The sequence below is a fragment of the Microtus oregoni genome, unplaced genomic scaffold, assembly GCF_018167655.1.
Source record: "Microtus oregoni isolate MIOR12 unplaced genomic scaffold, Mior012 000000F_ref0000247, whole genome shotgun sequence".
Lineage (NCBI taxonomy): Eukaryota > Metazoa > Chordata > Mammalia > Rodentia > Cricetidae > Microtus > Microtus oregoni.
This window is the reverse complement of record NW_024543059.1, coordinates 30,370,331-30,386,056: the sequence shown is the minus strand read 5'-3', so window position 1 is coordinate 30,386,056 and position 15,726 is coordinate 30,370,331. Positions and strand designations below refer to the sequence as shown.

Sequence of the window (15,726 nt, the reverse complement as noted above, 5' to 3'; positions counted from 1 at the left end):
CCAGCCTCCAGCTCTAATCTTCCTTGTGTGATTACAGGAATGTGTCACAATGGCAGGTTTTATACACAGGAATGGGTAACCACTGAGCCATCTCTCCAGCCCCACTGAGGTACTATTTTAAATAATAATCTCTATGTCTGTGTTTTCAAGTATTTCCACACTACTTCCTACTAGGAGTTTCAAAGTTTCTGGTGTTACAATATGGCCTTTGGTCCATTTCACTGGTTTTCACACAGGATAAAAGGCAGAGGACAAGTTCCAGCCTTCTCCCCGTAGAGTCACAGCTTTCAGCATCATTCTGGAAGCCTGACGGCTCTAGCTGTGTCTACCTGTGTGGCTCCTTGCTGCACTCTAACAGTCAGGCTTTGTGGCATTATCATGGTGTCTGTCTTACTATCACTATATAGTATAACTTGAACTGAGTATTGAAACTTCCAGAATTGCTCTTTTCCCTCAAGACTGCTTTGGATATTCACTATACTAAATTTCATGTAACATGCAAAAGAGAAGTAGGGGCATACATGCTCTGAAAAGATAAATCAAAAATAAGACATAGTGATTATGTATGAAGAAACACTTATGGAACATGGAGGAAGTAAAGAATATAAAAGCAGTGAGTGTTCCTTCTAAGTGTGAAACATAAACTGTTTCAGGAGAATTGGCTCAGCACTTAGGAACACTGGCTGCTCTTCCAGAGGACCTGGGTAGGATTCCCAGCACCCACATGGTGGTTCACAGGCTTGCTGATAATGCATAAATATACTTGCAACCAAAACACCCATACAGATAAAATAAACATTTATTTTTAATTCAAGTTACAGTATACAAAAACAAAACTTGTAACTGGAAACAAGCAAAATAACCCAGGTTTATTTTTTTAAAAAATACCTTTTGAGCCAAACAAAAACAACAACAAACATGCTAACATGGAAGGAAAAAGCCCACAGGACGTGAACCCTGTACAAGAGCTACAGACAACTAAGGAATGCTGAGGGTGGAACACAGTCTTCCCCAGGCAGAGCACACCAATTAGTTATCCAGTACCAAGTGGTCAGCCCTGAAAACAACACAGAAGTAACATTATATAAACTGAGCAGGCTAAATTTAGGAATGTGTGTGAGTGTGTGCACACACATGGCTACAGGCAAAGAGGCCAGGTACTGAGGCTCAGGTGTTGCGCTATGTTACAGGAGTTACATTCAACCTTCATGCTCGGATCTCAAGGTAACCCAGGAGCCTTTCAAGCCTCCATGTATAAAGGGGGAGAAAGAGGAAGAAACAATGAAAACATAAAGTAAAAGAGTCAGAGCCAAGAGCCAATCAATCACGACAAGGAAAGTTCAGATCAGTGTTCAGATCGGGTGTGAGAAGTAAGGAAAGACAGACAATAAAAACAGGAATGAGAATTGGTTCACTTTTAACTGTAGAAATTTACACAAATGCTACGGTTTAGGTAAGTGTCCCGCAAGGTTCAGCAGCAGCTTGGTCCTCAGAGGGCTACTATTACAGAAAGGAACTAGAGTGTTTGTTCACACTCAACTGACCTAGGCTAAAGTCATCTGAGAGGAAGGAACCCCAATTGAGAAAATGCCTCCATAAGATCAGGATGCAGGCAGGCAAGCCTGTAGAGCATCTCCTTTATTAATGATTGGCGGGGAAGGCCCATTGAAGTGTGGATGACACCCCTTGGCTGGTGATCCTGGGTTCTCCGAGAAAGCAGCTGAGCAAAGCCATGGGAAGCAAACCAGTAAGCAGCTCTCCTCTACAGCCTCTGCATCAGCTCCTGCCTCCAGGTCTGCCCTGTTTGAATTCCTGTCGTGACTTCCTTCACTGATGGACGGCAACATGGAAGTGTAAGCCAAATAAACCCTTCCCTCCCCAATTTGCTTTTTCAGGGTGCTTCATCACAGCAAAAGGAACCCTAAATAGGACAGTGATCCTACTTGGGTCATCTAGTTAGTTACTTAGGAAACTCTGGAACCCCAAGCTATGTGTCTTCCTTCTGCTTCTTGGCTGATATGATGATCAAATTTGCTATACATGCTACCCTATGATGTGCAGAAAAAAGAATCAAGTCAATCAGCCATGAGGTGGAATCGTCAAAGCTTCTAGTCAAAACAAACCTTTTCTCAATGAATAAATTACTCACCATTAACAGCTCTCCCTACTAATATGCCATGAATATAAACCTAGATCTTAGCAGAGTGTTCCAGGAAAGAAGGCTAAATCTAGAAATCTCAGATAGATACAGGAAATGCCAACATCCCAATAGAGACAGTGGGCACTATGCTCACCCCCAACTGCACTTTAGGACAGCCACAGACTGGCTGGTAACCACCTATCAGTGCTCTAGAATACAGCCTAGATTTTTGAGACACTGGCATTCAAAAGTGAATTTGTAAAAATGTGGGCTAGGAGAACACTTGCTTAGTATTTGAGAGGCCCTAGATTCAATCCCCAGTACTGCATAAATCAGGTATGGTGATGCATGCCTGCAGTTCCAACACTCAGAAGGTACAACCAGGACATCAGAAGTTCAAGATCAATCTCAGCTACACAGAAAGCTGGAGGCTAGCTTCAAAAACAGAAAACAGCAAAAAAAGATGAAACATTTTAATAGTTAAAATGCTACATTCACAAGGAAGAAAGGAAAGAAAGAAAAGAAGGGAGGGAGGGAGGGAGGGAGGGAGGGAGGGAGGGGAAAAAACCCATTCTTTAATCACTGGGGTGGTGTAGGACCGTTATGTTACTTTTCTGTTGCTGTGACCCAAAAGTGACTTATAGAAGAGCTTATTTTGCCTTGGGAAAGAAGGTCTATAATGGGGCTGGAGAGACGGCTCAACAGTTAAAGAGCGCTGACTGCTCTTCCAGAGGTCCTGAATTCAATTCCCAGCACCCACATGGTGACTCACAACTCCAGTTCCAGGGGACTTACACCCTCAAATAGACATACATGCAGGCAAACCACCAATGCACATAAAATAAATAATTTTTTTTAAAAAAAAAAAAAGAGGAAGTCTATAATGGCAGGAGCGGCATGAGAGCAGGCCATGGGAGCCGGAAGCTGAGCAGGAAGACAGAGCTGAAGTAGGATGAGGCTGAACGTCACAAAGCCCACCCACAGCACAGCGTTTCTCCAACAAAGCTTCACCTCACAGTCCAACCAGCTGCGGACCGAGTAAGTGCTCAAATACATCGGCCTACAAAGGGTGTCGCTCATTCAGACCACCACAACAATTATGCAGCAGTTTTTCAGAACTGAAATCTTCCACCCAGAAAGGAAGAGGGACAGCTCAGAAGACTGAGAAGTAATTAACTTACAAGTCTCAGAAGGTCCTTGAAACTACCGAGATTTACAAGGACCCTCCTCGAGACTACAGACATAGTGAACAGACACCTAGAGAGAGACGGGTACATCTATCAGGCTCCAGGGTGAGTGTCCACGAGTGCCCACGGGGGAGATAGGCCTACAGCGATGCAGCAGCCTTTGAGTCAGCCCCAATCTATAAAGCCAGAGATCCCATGTTGGACTTTGGCAGGAAGTTACTTTGTTCTGTCATCAGTTCCCTGTGTGTCATCGACATGTGTTGACATCGCCCCAGGAGAGCGAGGGACAGAAGCTGTGTACAAGGCAAGTCATCTTTTCTTGGAAGGCACGGCTGGACGTCTTGAGGAACAAAATGTGAAGGACTACAGGAACCGATAACCAACAGACAGACATGAAGCATGGCCTCAAGCAGCACAGCCCAAGTGCAACAGTGAGAGCATCCCCCAGCCAAGCATCACTAGTCTTAGGAAGGGCCCAGCCGCAGTGGTTCAGACAAATTATCTAAGAGTAAAGGCTGTATGGACCAACCTAACTAAGCACTAAGACAGAGCCTGAAACCAAAACTGATCTCAGGCAAATGACATATATGTCTAAGCAAAACTCATCCAGATTTTTTTATTTTCATACACATACATATTGTACATTAACCATACCCCCATTCTCCCCAACCTTTGTTTATCCCTTTTTAAAAAAATCTAAGCTAAAATTAAATCCACAGCCAGGTACTATAATGGATGTCTGTTCTCCCAGACATTCAGAAGGCTGAGGCACTTGGATCAAAAATGTATAAAGTCAACTTAGGAAACATAAAATTAACCTCAAAAATAAAGATGTAAAACAAAATCTAGCATAACATAGTATATTTATAATGCTCAACATTTAATCACATTTTAGCAAAAATACACCAACCTATAGCCAGAGTAACTGATCAATGCTAATGACAGAATCATTCAAGAGATTGGTATCGGTGATTGATTCAGCAGAAAAAAGCATTAAAGGTTCTATAGAAAGAACCCAAGTAGGCTAGATGATGATGCCACACGCCTTTAATCCCAGCACTCGGGAGGCAGAAATAGGCAGATCTCTGTGAGTTCGAGGCCAGCCTGGCCTGAGAATACGTTCCAGGACAGGTTCCAAAGTCACAGAGAAACCCTGTCTCAGAAGAAAGACCCCATAGAGTGATGTAAAATACTGCAGTGCGAACTTTATCTATATGATGCTCTCCCAGTCTTTGCTCCTATCCCCTAAACACACAGGAGTCCAGGCAGAGCCTCCCAGGACCACACCAAGCCACTATTTCTATGCAGATCTATAGTCATGTGATATCAAAGAACTTCCTTTCTCTACTCATTTCTTAGGAGCCAGGAGAAACCTTCCTGAGGTACTCACTAAAGTCCAGGCCGATCTCACGTGAGGCAAGCACTCCATCCTACCACTGAGATCTCCACCTCCAGTCTTCCCAGCCTTTCCTTTTCTCCCCACTGCGCTTGGATATTTCTGAGGTAGTGCCTTACTGAGGTGCCCAGGGAAAGGACTTGAACTTACAACCCTGCTGCCTCATCTTCCCAAGAAGCCAGGGTTATAAGCCTGTCCCACCAGTTTGTGTCCTTTTTCCCAGAATTTGATTCCCTACACCTACATCAGATAGTGCACAACTGCCTTTAACTCCAGCCTGGGGATCAAATGCACTCTGGGAGAACCCATACACTCCTGGCATAAGCCCACTAGGACACATACATAAAAATAAATATTTTTTAATTTAAAAATGACTAACAAGATTTACAAAGTGCATATAATCAAAAGCATCAATAAAAAGCCACACTATCTATAAAAGTTATTATAGCAAATCACTATCAACTACTTTACACTGCATAAAACTGAAGAATTTGGAGGTAGTTAATAGGAACTCACTGCAGGAGAGAGGAGCACAAGTTTGCATCTAGGTCCTGCAGAGAGAGAGGATGCACTCCTGTGTAGATGTATGCAGTGTGAAGTCTAGGTCCTGCAGTGAGAGAGGATGCACTCCTCTGTGGAGGCTGTGAGTGTCAAGTCTTGGTCCTGCGGAGAGAGAGGATGCACTCCTCTGTGGATGTGTGCAGTGTAAAGTGTGGGTCCTGCAAAGAGAGAGGATGCACTCCTCTGTGGATGTGTGCAGTGTAAAATCTAGGTCCTGCAGAGAGAGAGGAGGCACTCCTCTGTGAATGTGTGCGGTATGAAGTCTAGGAGCCAAATAGTGAAGCCCTGTCTTTTGTGTATGTTCCTTAAACTGGAACAGCAGAGCCAAGTTTGTATTTGAAGATTCTTTTTAATAACAGCATAGGAACACCCAAGTCAATAACTCCGCACAATGCTTCAATCAACCCAACAAAATATCATACACAAAAACAGCAAACCCTAACTTTCATTATGGAAGTCTATTAACAATACTATTCTATTGAGGTGATTATACTTAGATACAGGGAAGAGAATCCCAAAGACATCAGATTCCCTACATTGGCCACACTCTTTTATGTGAGCATATCAGCAACCAGCCAGTTAGTCACAACCAAGGAGCAGCACTCATCAGATGTCCATGTGCATACACCTTTGGATCTACTGACATGTCTAAGCATAATATGACAGTATTCATAGTCAACATTCAATTCTTAAGTGCACTTTTGAGCTTAATCATTTTGAATTGATGACTATGTGCCAAATACAGATAAATAAGTGATCCAGAATTTAACTACTGGTTAACACAAAAACTCTAAAGGCATTATGCTAAGTTAACAAAGCTGACCTCAGAAAAACCACGCACCATACGATAATCTAAAGATGACTTGATAGACCAGATTGATTCTCAGTGCTGGAGCTCAGATTGTGAGGGAAGTGACACAGAGGGGTAGCACCAAAAACACCACTCGGGTGGTGACAGCTACATGAACTGACACTAAGGCAGAAGGGCACAGAACTGTGCATATGAACGGTAAGGATGCAAACTACTGATTTTGACAGTATACCACAGTGAAACAAAATATAACACTGGGAGCATCTGGTTAAAGGGAACACACTGATCTTACTATGTTGTTGGCAACTTTCTGAGTCTATCACTATTTTCAAAATGAAAAGGTTAAAAAAAGGTGCTTCAGGCATATCCAATTTCACATGCCATTTCAAAGAATCCTTAAATAGAAAATGTAAGTAGCTTATGTAAGAAAGAGCAACAAATTTCTATCTGGTCTCATGCTCAAAGACATACCCTTAGTCTTTCATCAAGAGTGACAAAAGAAAAGTTTTAAGAAACAAAAGTCTGAAAGTATAACGTACTACTATGTCTTGTAAGTAATTTTCTTTTTGGCTCACTGAAAAACTACAACCAGCTCAGATAAACAGTAATAAGGTCATACATTTCACCCTTTTATTATATTGCCTTTTCGAGAATAATGAACACTAAATGCCCCAATAAATCTACATAAAAATTAGGAGTGCTAAACATTCAAGTGTGGAGAGCTTCTCGGCATGTATATGCATGCATGGGTGGACTGATGTGTGCAAATGCACACACAAATGTGTCTGGAGAGCAGAAGCTGAGATCAGCGATCCCTATTTCCTGACACAGAAAGCAGCCCTTGAACCCAGCACCTGTCATTCAGCTACATCACTGAGATGACAAGAGGGTCACCACAGCCACCGTGTGTGGTGGAAATCAGAGCTGGGTCCTCACAATTGCCCAGCAAGCTCTTCTCTGACTTTCCTGAGCCACTTCCCCAGCCCACAATGCTGTAAGTGTGTGTGTGTGTGTGTTTGTGTATGTGAAAGCCAGGTGGGTTCTTGGCCTACAATGGACACTATATTAAAAACTGCTGGCTATAATATCCAAAATAATATATCTGTGCCAAGATTCTATGTTTATTATACACATGTTAAATTTTTCTTACTTCAAGAACATTTCCTTTCTTTTTTTCAAGTCAGGGTTTCTCTGTGGTTTTGGAGCCTGTCCTGGAACTAGCTCTTGTAGACCAGGCTGGTCTCGAACTCACAGAGATCCGCCTGCCTCTGCCTCCCGAGTGCAAGAACATTTCCTTTCTAAAGTTATTAACATTTCTTGGATATTTCAAACATAATAAGCTTATAAAAATGAACTGGCTAAAATTTACACGTATACATACATATGTATATCTTTCTCACATACTATTTATTAACTGTATGTTAATACAAAAGCCTAAGAGGAAATAAGGAAATTCCCAGTCCGGGAAGACAACTCATACTCCACCTCCCACACAAAAGGCAAAGTCGGCCAGCGTAAGATGAGTACGTGCAATGTGGGTTTGCCAGGATCCCAAAAAGGGACACTGGGTCTAAGCCTTAGAGAACAACATGCATTCCTTATATTTCTTTTCTTCAAAACAGGGTTTCTTTGTGTAGCTCTGGCTGTCCTGGAGCTCTGTAGACCAGGCTAACCTCGAATGCAAAGATCCACCTGTCTCTGCCCCGCCAAGTACTAGGATTAAAGGTGTGTGCCACCACTGCCCAGTCTGCATCCCTCATATTTAGTAAGCAATGATAGAGAAAGTGCACAAGCCATTTACATATCTGTATCACCAAACATATTTCCTTCTGACATGTAACTAAAACCTAGTCACTTGTTCTTGGAAGATAGTGGGAAGACTTTAAAAAAAATTTTTTTTAATGTCTAAGAAGGGTGAAATACTAGTATGCCACTGAATAAAGTGATATGTACTCTAAGAATGACTAGTGCTTCATTTTATATATATATATCTGACTCTTCAGAGACAATCAGTGCATTATTAAGCTAGTTTTGAATCAAAATACTAAACTCACATTTGGCAGTTATTCAGTTTAATTACTAAAGCGGAAAACACAACCCCATTAAGTAAAGGGAGTAGATTCTCTGTTTTTGTTTGATGTGGGTTTTTTGGGTATGGTTTCAGGTTTTGGTTTTTCTGCATTGATAAAAATCTAAACCAAGGCTTTGAACACACTAGGAATCCACTCTACCACGGAGCTATAAACCCCCAGCCCTTAAAACATTTTCTTGACCTCAACAAGCGTCTCAAAGTATACCGATCACAAAAAGCAAATTTGTCTTGGGGTGGGGAGTTGGTTGAGCAAGAAAAAGCAATTGTTAAGAACCCTGACAACATGAGTTTAGGTCTGCAGAACTCATATAAAAAGCCAAGCTCAGCAGAGCATATGTGCAATCTCGGTATCCAATACTACAGGAAGACAGGAGGCAGAGAGAATTTCTGTGGAAGCACATGGGCCAGCTGGCCTGGACCACACAGAGCAGCAAATGAGAGCGACCCTGCCTCAAACAACATGGACGTTCAGGACCAACAGAGGCTGTCCTCTAACCTCTACACATGTGGGTGGCATATGTGTACCCTTGCACATGAGCACAATGACACCTGTCATATACACACAGGAGTAAATAAAACTTAAATGTTTTTTAAAGTTGTCTGACTCTCAATATTTCATAATAAGAAATCACTTATTTCTCACCTATCTAAGTTGCTTATAAAAGACAAAAGAAAGCAGACACAAATAGTTAAACAAAAAAGAGGTATTTAAACAACAAAGGGTAAGTAACAAACCACTTAAGTCTCCTTAGCTCAGTCCTATCTATCTTCACACCATGAATAACACACCTGTCATCTACAACAGTCCTCAACACATCTGTCATCCACAAGTCATGTACAACAGTCCTCAACACACCTGTCATCTGCAACAGTCATCTCCAACAGTCCTCAACACACCTGTCATCTGCAACAGTCATCGCCAACAGTCCTCAACACACCTGTCATCTCCAACAGTCCTCAACACACCTGTCATCTGCAACAGTCATCTCCAACAGTCCTCAACACACCTGTCATCTCCAACAGTCCTCAACACATCTGTCATCTGCAAGAGTCATGCACAACAGTCTTCAACACACCTGTCATCTACAACAGTCCTCAACACACCTGTCATCTCCAACAGTCCTCAACACATCTGTCATCTGCAAGAGTCATGCACAACAGTCTTCAACACACCTGTCATCTACAACAGTCCTCAACACACCTGTCATCTCCAACAGTCCTCAACACATCTGTCATCTGCAAGAGTCATGCACAACAGTCTTCAACACACCTGTCATCTACAACAGTCCTCAACACACCTGTCATCTGCAACAGTCATCTCCAACAGTCCTCAACACACCTGTCATCTGCAACAGTCATCTCCAACAGTCCTCAACACACCTGTCATCTCCAACAGTCCTCAACACACCTGTCATCTCCAACAGTCCTCAACACATCTGTCATCTGCAAGAGTCATGCACAACAGTCTTCAACACACCTGTCATCTCCAACAGTCCTCAACACACCTGTCATCTCCAACAGTCCTCAACACACCTGTCATCTCCAACAGTCCTCAACACATCTGTCATCTCCAACAGTCTTCAACACACCTGTCATCTCCAACAGTCCTCAACACACCTGTCATCTGCAACAGTCCTCAACACACCTGTCATCTCCAACAGTCCTCAACACACCTGTCATCTGCAAGAGTCATGCACAACAGTCTTCAACACACCTGTCATCTCCAACAGTCCTCAACACACCTGTCATCTGCAACAGTCATGTACAACAGTCCTCAACACACCTGTCATCTACAACAGTCATCTCCAACAGTCCTCAACACACCTGTCATCTCCATCAGTCCTCAACACACCTGTCATCTGCAACAGTCCTCAACACATCTGTCATCTGCAAGAGTCATGCACAACAGTCTTCAACACACCTGTCATCTACAACAGTCCTCAACACACCTGTCATCTGCAACAGTCATCTCCAACAGTCCTCAACACACCTGTCATCTGCAACAGTCCTCAACACATCTGTCATCTCCAACAGTCTTCAACACACCTGTCATCTCCAACAGTCCTCAACACACCTGTCATCTCCAACAGTCCTCAACACACCTGTCATCTCCAACAGTCCTCAACACATCTGTCATCTGCAAGAGTCATGCACAACAGTCTTCAACACACCTGTCATCTACAACAGTCCTCAACACACCTGTCATCTGCAACAGTCATGTACAACAGTCCTCAACACACCTGTCATCTGCAACAGTCATCTCCAACAGTCCTCAACACACCTGTCATCTACAACAGTCCTCAACACACCTGTCATCTGCAACAGTCATCTCCAACAGTCCTCAACACACCTGTCATCTACAACAGTCCTCAACACACCTGTCATCTCCAACAGTCCTCAACACATCTGTCATCTCCAACAGTCCTCAACACACCTGTCATCTCCAACAGTCCTCAACACACCTGTCATCTACAACAGTCCTCAACACACCTGTCATCTCCAACAGTCCTCAACACACCTGTCATCTGCAACAGTCCTCAACACACCTGTCATCTCCAACAGTCCTCAACACACCTGTCATCTCCAACAGTCTTCAACACACCTGTCATCTCCAACAGTCCTCAACACACCTGTCATCTCCAACAGTCCTCAACACACCTGTCATCTGCAACAGTCATGTACAACAGTCCTCAACACACCTGTCATCTACAACAGTCCTCAACACATGTCATCTGCAACAGTCATGTACAACAGTCCTCAACACACCTGTCATCTACAACAGTCCTCAACACACCTGTCATCTACAACAGTCATCTACAATAGTCCTCAACACCTCTTATCTACTGACACTCAGTGTTTGAAGGGACTAGGAAATTAGAAAGAGGCTTGATTACAAAACTCCATGATCAAAGGCTGCTTACACTACCTTACAGCCATGAATGCTATATAATGAACTCTAAGCAAAACTGTTATAAAAATGAGTTATCTGACAAATATTTAATATGGTTAGCCCCTGAAGAGGAAAGGACACAGAGAGCAGACACAACTTAAACACCTTTTCATGTCTGTGGTAATGGAGGTCCAAAAGTACCCCTCTACACTATGTATAAACAGCAAGTAGCTCATAAAGAATCAGCCTCAAAAATCTTATTGTGATCATTTATCTCATAATCTCCTGACACTTGTAATTCCTTTACTAAACATTACAGACACAGGCCAGCATTCTGTTTCTCATATTCCTGGTCAAAAATCTGAGCATTCCTCTTAATTACAACTGTAATCTATACAAAACCAATAGCTCAACTAAACTTTCATCTCTCCAGAATCAGAAACACAAAAATCGCAGAAAATGATAACTTACTACACATCACTTCACTGCTTCCCTGCACAGCTAACAATCTTCTCAAAAGTATCGGGAAGAAACAAACACTGGTGGGCAAGGTGGCACATGCCTTTAATCCCAGCACTCAGGAGACAGGGGCCAGCCAGCCATGGTGAGGTGCATAAAAAGACCCTGTCTAAAAATAAGAGAGGAAAAAACAAACTGACAACAGCCACGTCTTGACTAAGAGTGTTGGCAAGAGCTGGATGGCATTCAGCTGGTCAAGCTCTTGCCTAACTGCTCCACAGAAAACCAACAAGGTGGCACATGCCTGAAACGCTACCAGTCCAGAGGTGGAGGCAAAAGGATTGGATTTCAGGTCATCCTCACCTACATGGAGAGTTCAAGGCCAGCGTGGGAATATGAAACCCTGTCTTAAAAAAGAAAAAAAAGACTCCCGATAAAAATTGAAAAATTGCATAACTAGCTCTCAAGTTTCTTGCACTTACAAATGACTTTAATTAAAACACAACCACATAGCATCTACCTCAACAGTCATAATAAACGTTACATCGTAAGTTATAAGAAATAACCCTCCTCAGACCAGATCCATCTACCTCAACAGTCATAATAAACGTTACACTGTAAGTTATGAGAAATAACCCTCCTCAGACAACATCTAGTTGCTAGCCACTCACATGTCCTACTTAACCAAAAACTTTATAAGACGGGGACACACGAAGAACACCACAACACGCCAACCCCACCTGGATATCTGTCTTCAACCATTTGGAATCAAGTCGAGACTGGGCAGCCAAACAGAAGGACTCAGAAGGCATGTTTCCTCCCGGTGGTCGGGCCTGCAAGTCAAACAGAAACGTTGGAGACCCATAGCTTATGAAACTGTTACTCACACCGTTCTGCAGTTTAACGCGGCACAGAGAAGGTAAAAGAGGGGAAAAGGAGAGCTGGGGGGCGGGGGACGAGAGCTCGAGAGGGAAAGCTGGACCAAGAACGGGAGGAAGAAGGGAAATAGCCCTTCCATTAGAGGTGGGGTCGCCAGCCCTGGAGTGGTCATAGGCGACCACCGCACAATGTCACCCCACTCCTTAAATCCCTAAAGGGCGCGCGCACACACGCCAGGAAAATTCACTATGGCCACGACCGATGACACCACGGTGCAACAGCCGCTTTACCTACAGCAGTCCGGGGTGTGGGGAATAAACAAAAGTCCCGTTTGCAGAGAGATCTACAACCATCGCCTGACCACTCAAGGCAGAGCCGGGCCGGCCGCGGCCCCCCAAAGCGCACAGGCCCTATCGTCCGCGTCAACGCCCGCCTTCCGCCCGCCGCGCTCCCGGGCCCCGCTCGCCCGGATCTCCCAGACCTGGCGCCGCCCGTCGTCGGCCCCTCCGCCCAGCTCCGGCCCGCGCTCGGCCAGACGCGGCGCCGCCCGCTCCGCCAGCCGGCTGCGGGAACCCTCCCTGCGCGGCCGGCGCTAGCGAGCAAGCGATCCGGTCTGCGGCCCGAAGCGCAGCCTGACGCACGACAGCGCCCGCCCAATAGCGCGAGGCGATGGGACGGCCGCGGCCAATGGGCTTGCGGAGGAGCCCGGCCCGCCCCTCCCTCCCCTCCACTTCCGCTTCCTTCTCTGGGCGACAGCCAACCGCAGACGCCGGGAGGCGGGACTCCTGCGCGCGCACGCTGGCTCGCTCCCTCCCCTTTCTCCTACGGACCCGAAAGGAGTAGAGCGTCTCCACCGTGACGACACCGAAGAGGCTCTGTGGGCTGCTCTTCCGGCGTCCGCCTGGAATTCGAGCCTCTGGGCATGAGACAAAATTTAAGAAAAAGCCCTTGGTCAGGGCCTGGTGGTGCACGCCTTTCATACCTGCGCTCGCGAGGCAGGGGCAGGTGGATCTCGGCGTTCGGAGACCCTAAGGGGGAAAAAAATAGAAAAAGGAAGCCAGAGCAATTGAAATCACAATAAGTATGCTCTCTGATCATCTTGGAATGAAACTATAAATAAATAAAACATAACACAATCTCCAGGCACTTAGAAATCAAACTTTTCCAAGAGAAGAAGCCGAAGGACGTAGAACATTTTTAATAAGAGCTGGAAGAGCAAAAATATTACCAAGAGAGACAGATCAGTTAAAGAAGGGATCTGTCAGAGGCAAATTTTTTTATATATGTTTGGCCATAGGTAGTTTTTTTCTGTCCCTCAAAACTAGCTGGTTTGTGTTATTGTGGGAGATTGGATAATCCAGACAAAGAAAGGGAAGCTGACTGGTTCTCCATATAAAATAGCCTCTTATGTGAGGGATTTAAAAATCTCACTAAACTGTCCCCTCAGTCTTTGTCTTGGAGAGAGAAAAGGATCAGGAAGTCAGCTATCTTAAATGCTTAAATGAAAAGGACATTAATATTCCCAGAACCTCTTTTCCCTGCGTCTGCCTGCCAGGAAGCTATTTTCCAGACCCTCAATAGGCCTGGCCCGGCCAAACTCTTGGTAAGTTGGTGTCTATCATCCTTAGGATTTTGTCTTTAAGAACATGGTGAGATAACTGTTCATTAGTAATTTAGCATACAGGGCGGAAAAGATGGCTTGGACATTAAGAACACTTGCTACTCTTACAGAGGACCTGGTTTTGGTTTGTGGGAAAAGAACAATCTTTGTGTCACACAAAAGAACACATGAACGAAACAAGAGTAGCTCAGTGAGGTGATTTTCTTTTTTTCCAAAAAGGGTTCTTGAAAATCCAAACCAGGCTAGTGAGCATGCATGTCCAAGATGTTCCCTCTTGTTTATCCCTACATGCAGGTGAAAACTGTAGCTCATCCCATTGATGGGAGCTTGACTTCACAATCTGAGATGCTTGGCTAGTCAATACAAAGGGCGGGGATCCAGAGAATATGGGCTCTCCTCAGGCTAATTATCTTTGATTTTAAAATCTCTATACATTTCTCACAATCCCCCCCCCCATTTTTTCTAGTTTCTCCCCATATATAAGATGCCTTTACTAACAGTGAATTGTTGTGATGGTCAGTGTTGCTCAAGCATGACTTAAGGTGAGCCCACCTGTTATGGAAAACCCCTTTACCCTATGAGATATTTGTCACTGTGATTGGTTTCATAAAAAGCTAAATGGCCAATAACTAGGCAGGATTTGGGGGGCAGAGAGAAGAAGGGCAGAGATTCCAGGAGTCCCCAGCAGACGCAGGGGAAGCAGGATGTGCAGGAGAGGTAAGAAGCCATGAGCCACATGACAGCACATAATTTAATAGGAATGGGTTCGTTTAAGTTATAGGAGCAAGTTAGAAACAAGCCTAAGCTATATACCAAGCTTTCATAATTAATAAGTCTCTATGTTGTTTTTAGTGAACTGACTGCCCAAAAAAAATTGTCTACACCCACTTTCGCGGCAGAGGGGGAGTTCCCCAAGACTCCGTGATTGACCTATTCCAACTGAAACGTAACGTTTTTACCCTAGCCAGAGTCTATTCTCTTGAGCAGGAGATTACTTTTGCTAGGCCTTTACTGTCATTTCACTGTTCTCCCCATAAAGAGGTGGACTCATGAGTCAGATCAGAGATCAGGTCCCCCAAACCCTTTGGAAATCGCTGGCTTCTGGTCAGGATCAAGCTGCCAAGACACTCACAGACAGTTTGTGTTTTCTGCCAAGAGAGAAACTACTTTTTTGTTGGTGGTGGTGGTAGTTTTGTTTGATTTTGAGGGACAGGGTTTCTTTGTGTAGCCCTGCCTATCCTGGAACTAGCTCTGTAGGTTTGCCTCAAACTCAGAGAGATCTGCCTGCTTCTGCCTCCTGAGTGATGGGATTAAAGATGCCTGGCTTTCATTTTGGTTTTGTTTTGGTATTTTTGTGGGTTTTTTTTCTTGTTATTATTGTCTGTATTTGTTTTCTGGTGGGTCTGGTTTTTTTGTTTGTTTGTTTGGTTGGTTGGTTGGTTGGTTTTGTTTTATTTGTTTTTTGTGTTCCTTTTACTCTGGACTTCCCAGCCATTTTTTTTAAAAACCTTCTGTTTTAATCACCTGCTCTCCCTCTGAAAGAAGCGACCCTGCCAAGATGATGAGTCCTCAGGCATGAATGGCAGGCAGGGTCCACTTTCCTGGGCCTATCTAAACAACCCAAAAGTATGTTGGCAATTCCATTTGTGTAACAGCGAAGCCTGTGGAGGAAAGGAAGTGTAGCAGTACT

The 15,726-nt window shown here is 44.2% G+C and overlaps 1 protein-coding gene across 1 annotated transcript in view; it reads right to left on the bottom strand.

The window, feature by feature from the left end:
- Herc2 (HECT and RLD domain containing E3 ubiquitin protein ligase 2) overlaps positions 1-13,026 on the bottom strand; it is a 161,150-nt gene extending 148,124 nt beyond the window's left edge. Inside the window, exons 1-2 of the mRNA XM_041656580.1 lie at positions 12,897-13,026; positions 12,277-12,369 (exon numbers count right to left, since the gene is read on the bottom strand). Of these exons, the coding sequence (XP_041512514.1) occupies positions 12,277-12,348 (72 nt within the window). The 5' untranslated portion in view covers positions 12,349-12,369; positions 12,897-13,026. The remainder of the gene's footprint in view (positions 1-12,276; positions 12,370-12,896) is intronic.
- Positions 13,027-15,726: the final 2,700 nt, after the last annotated feature.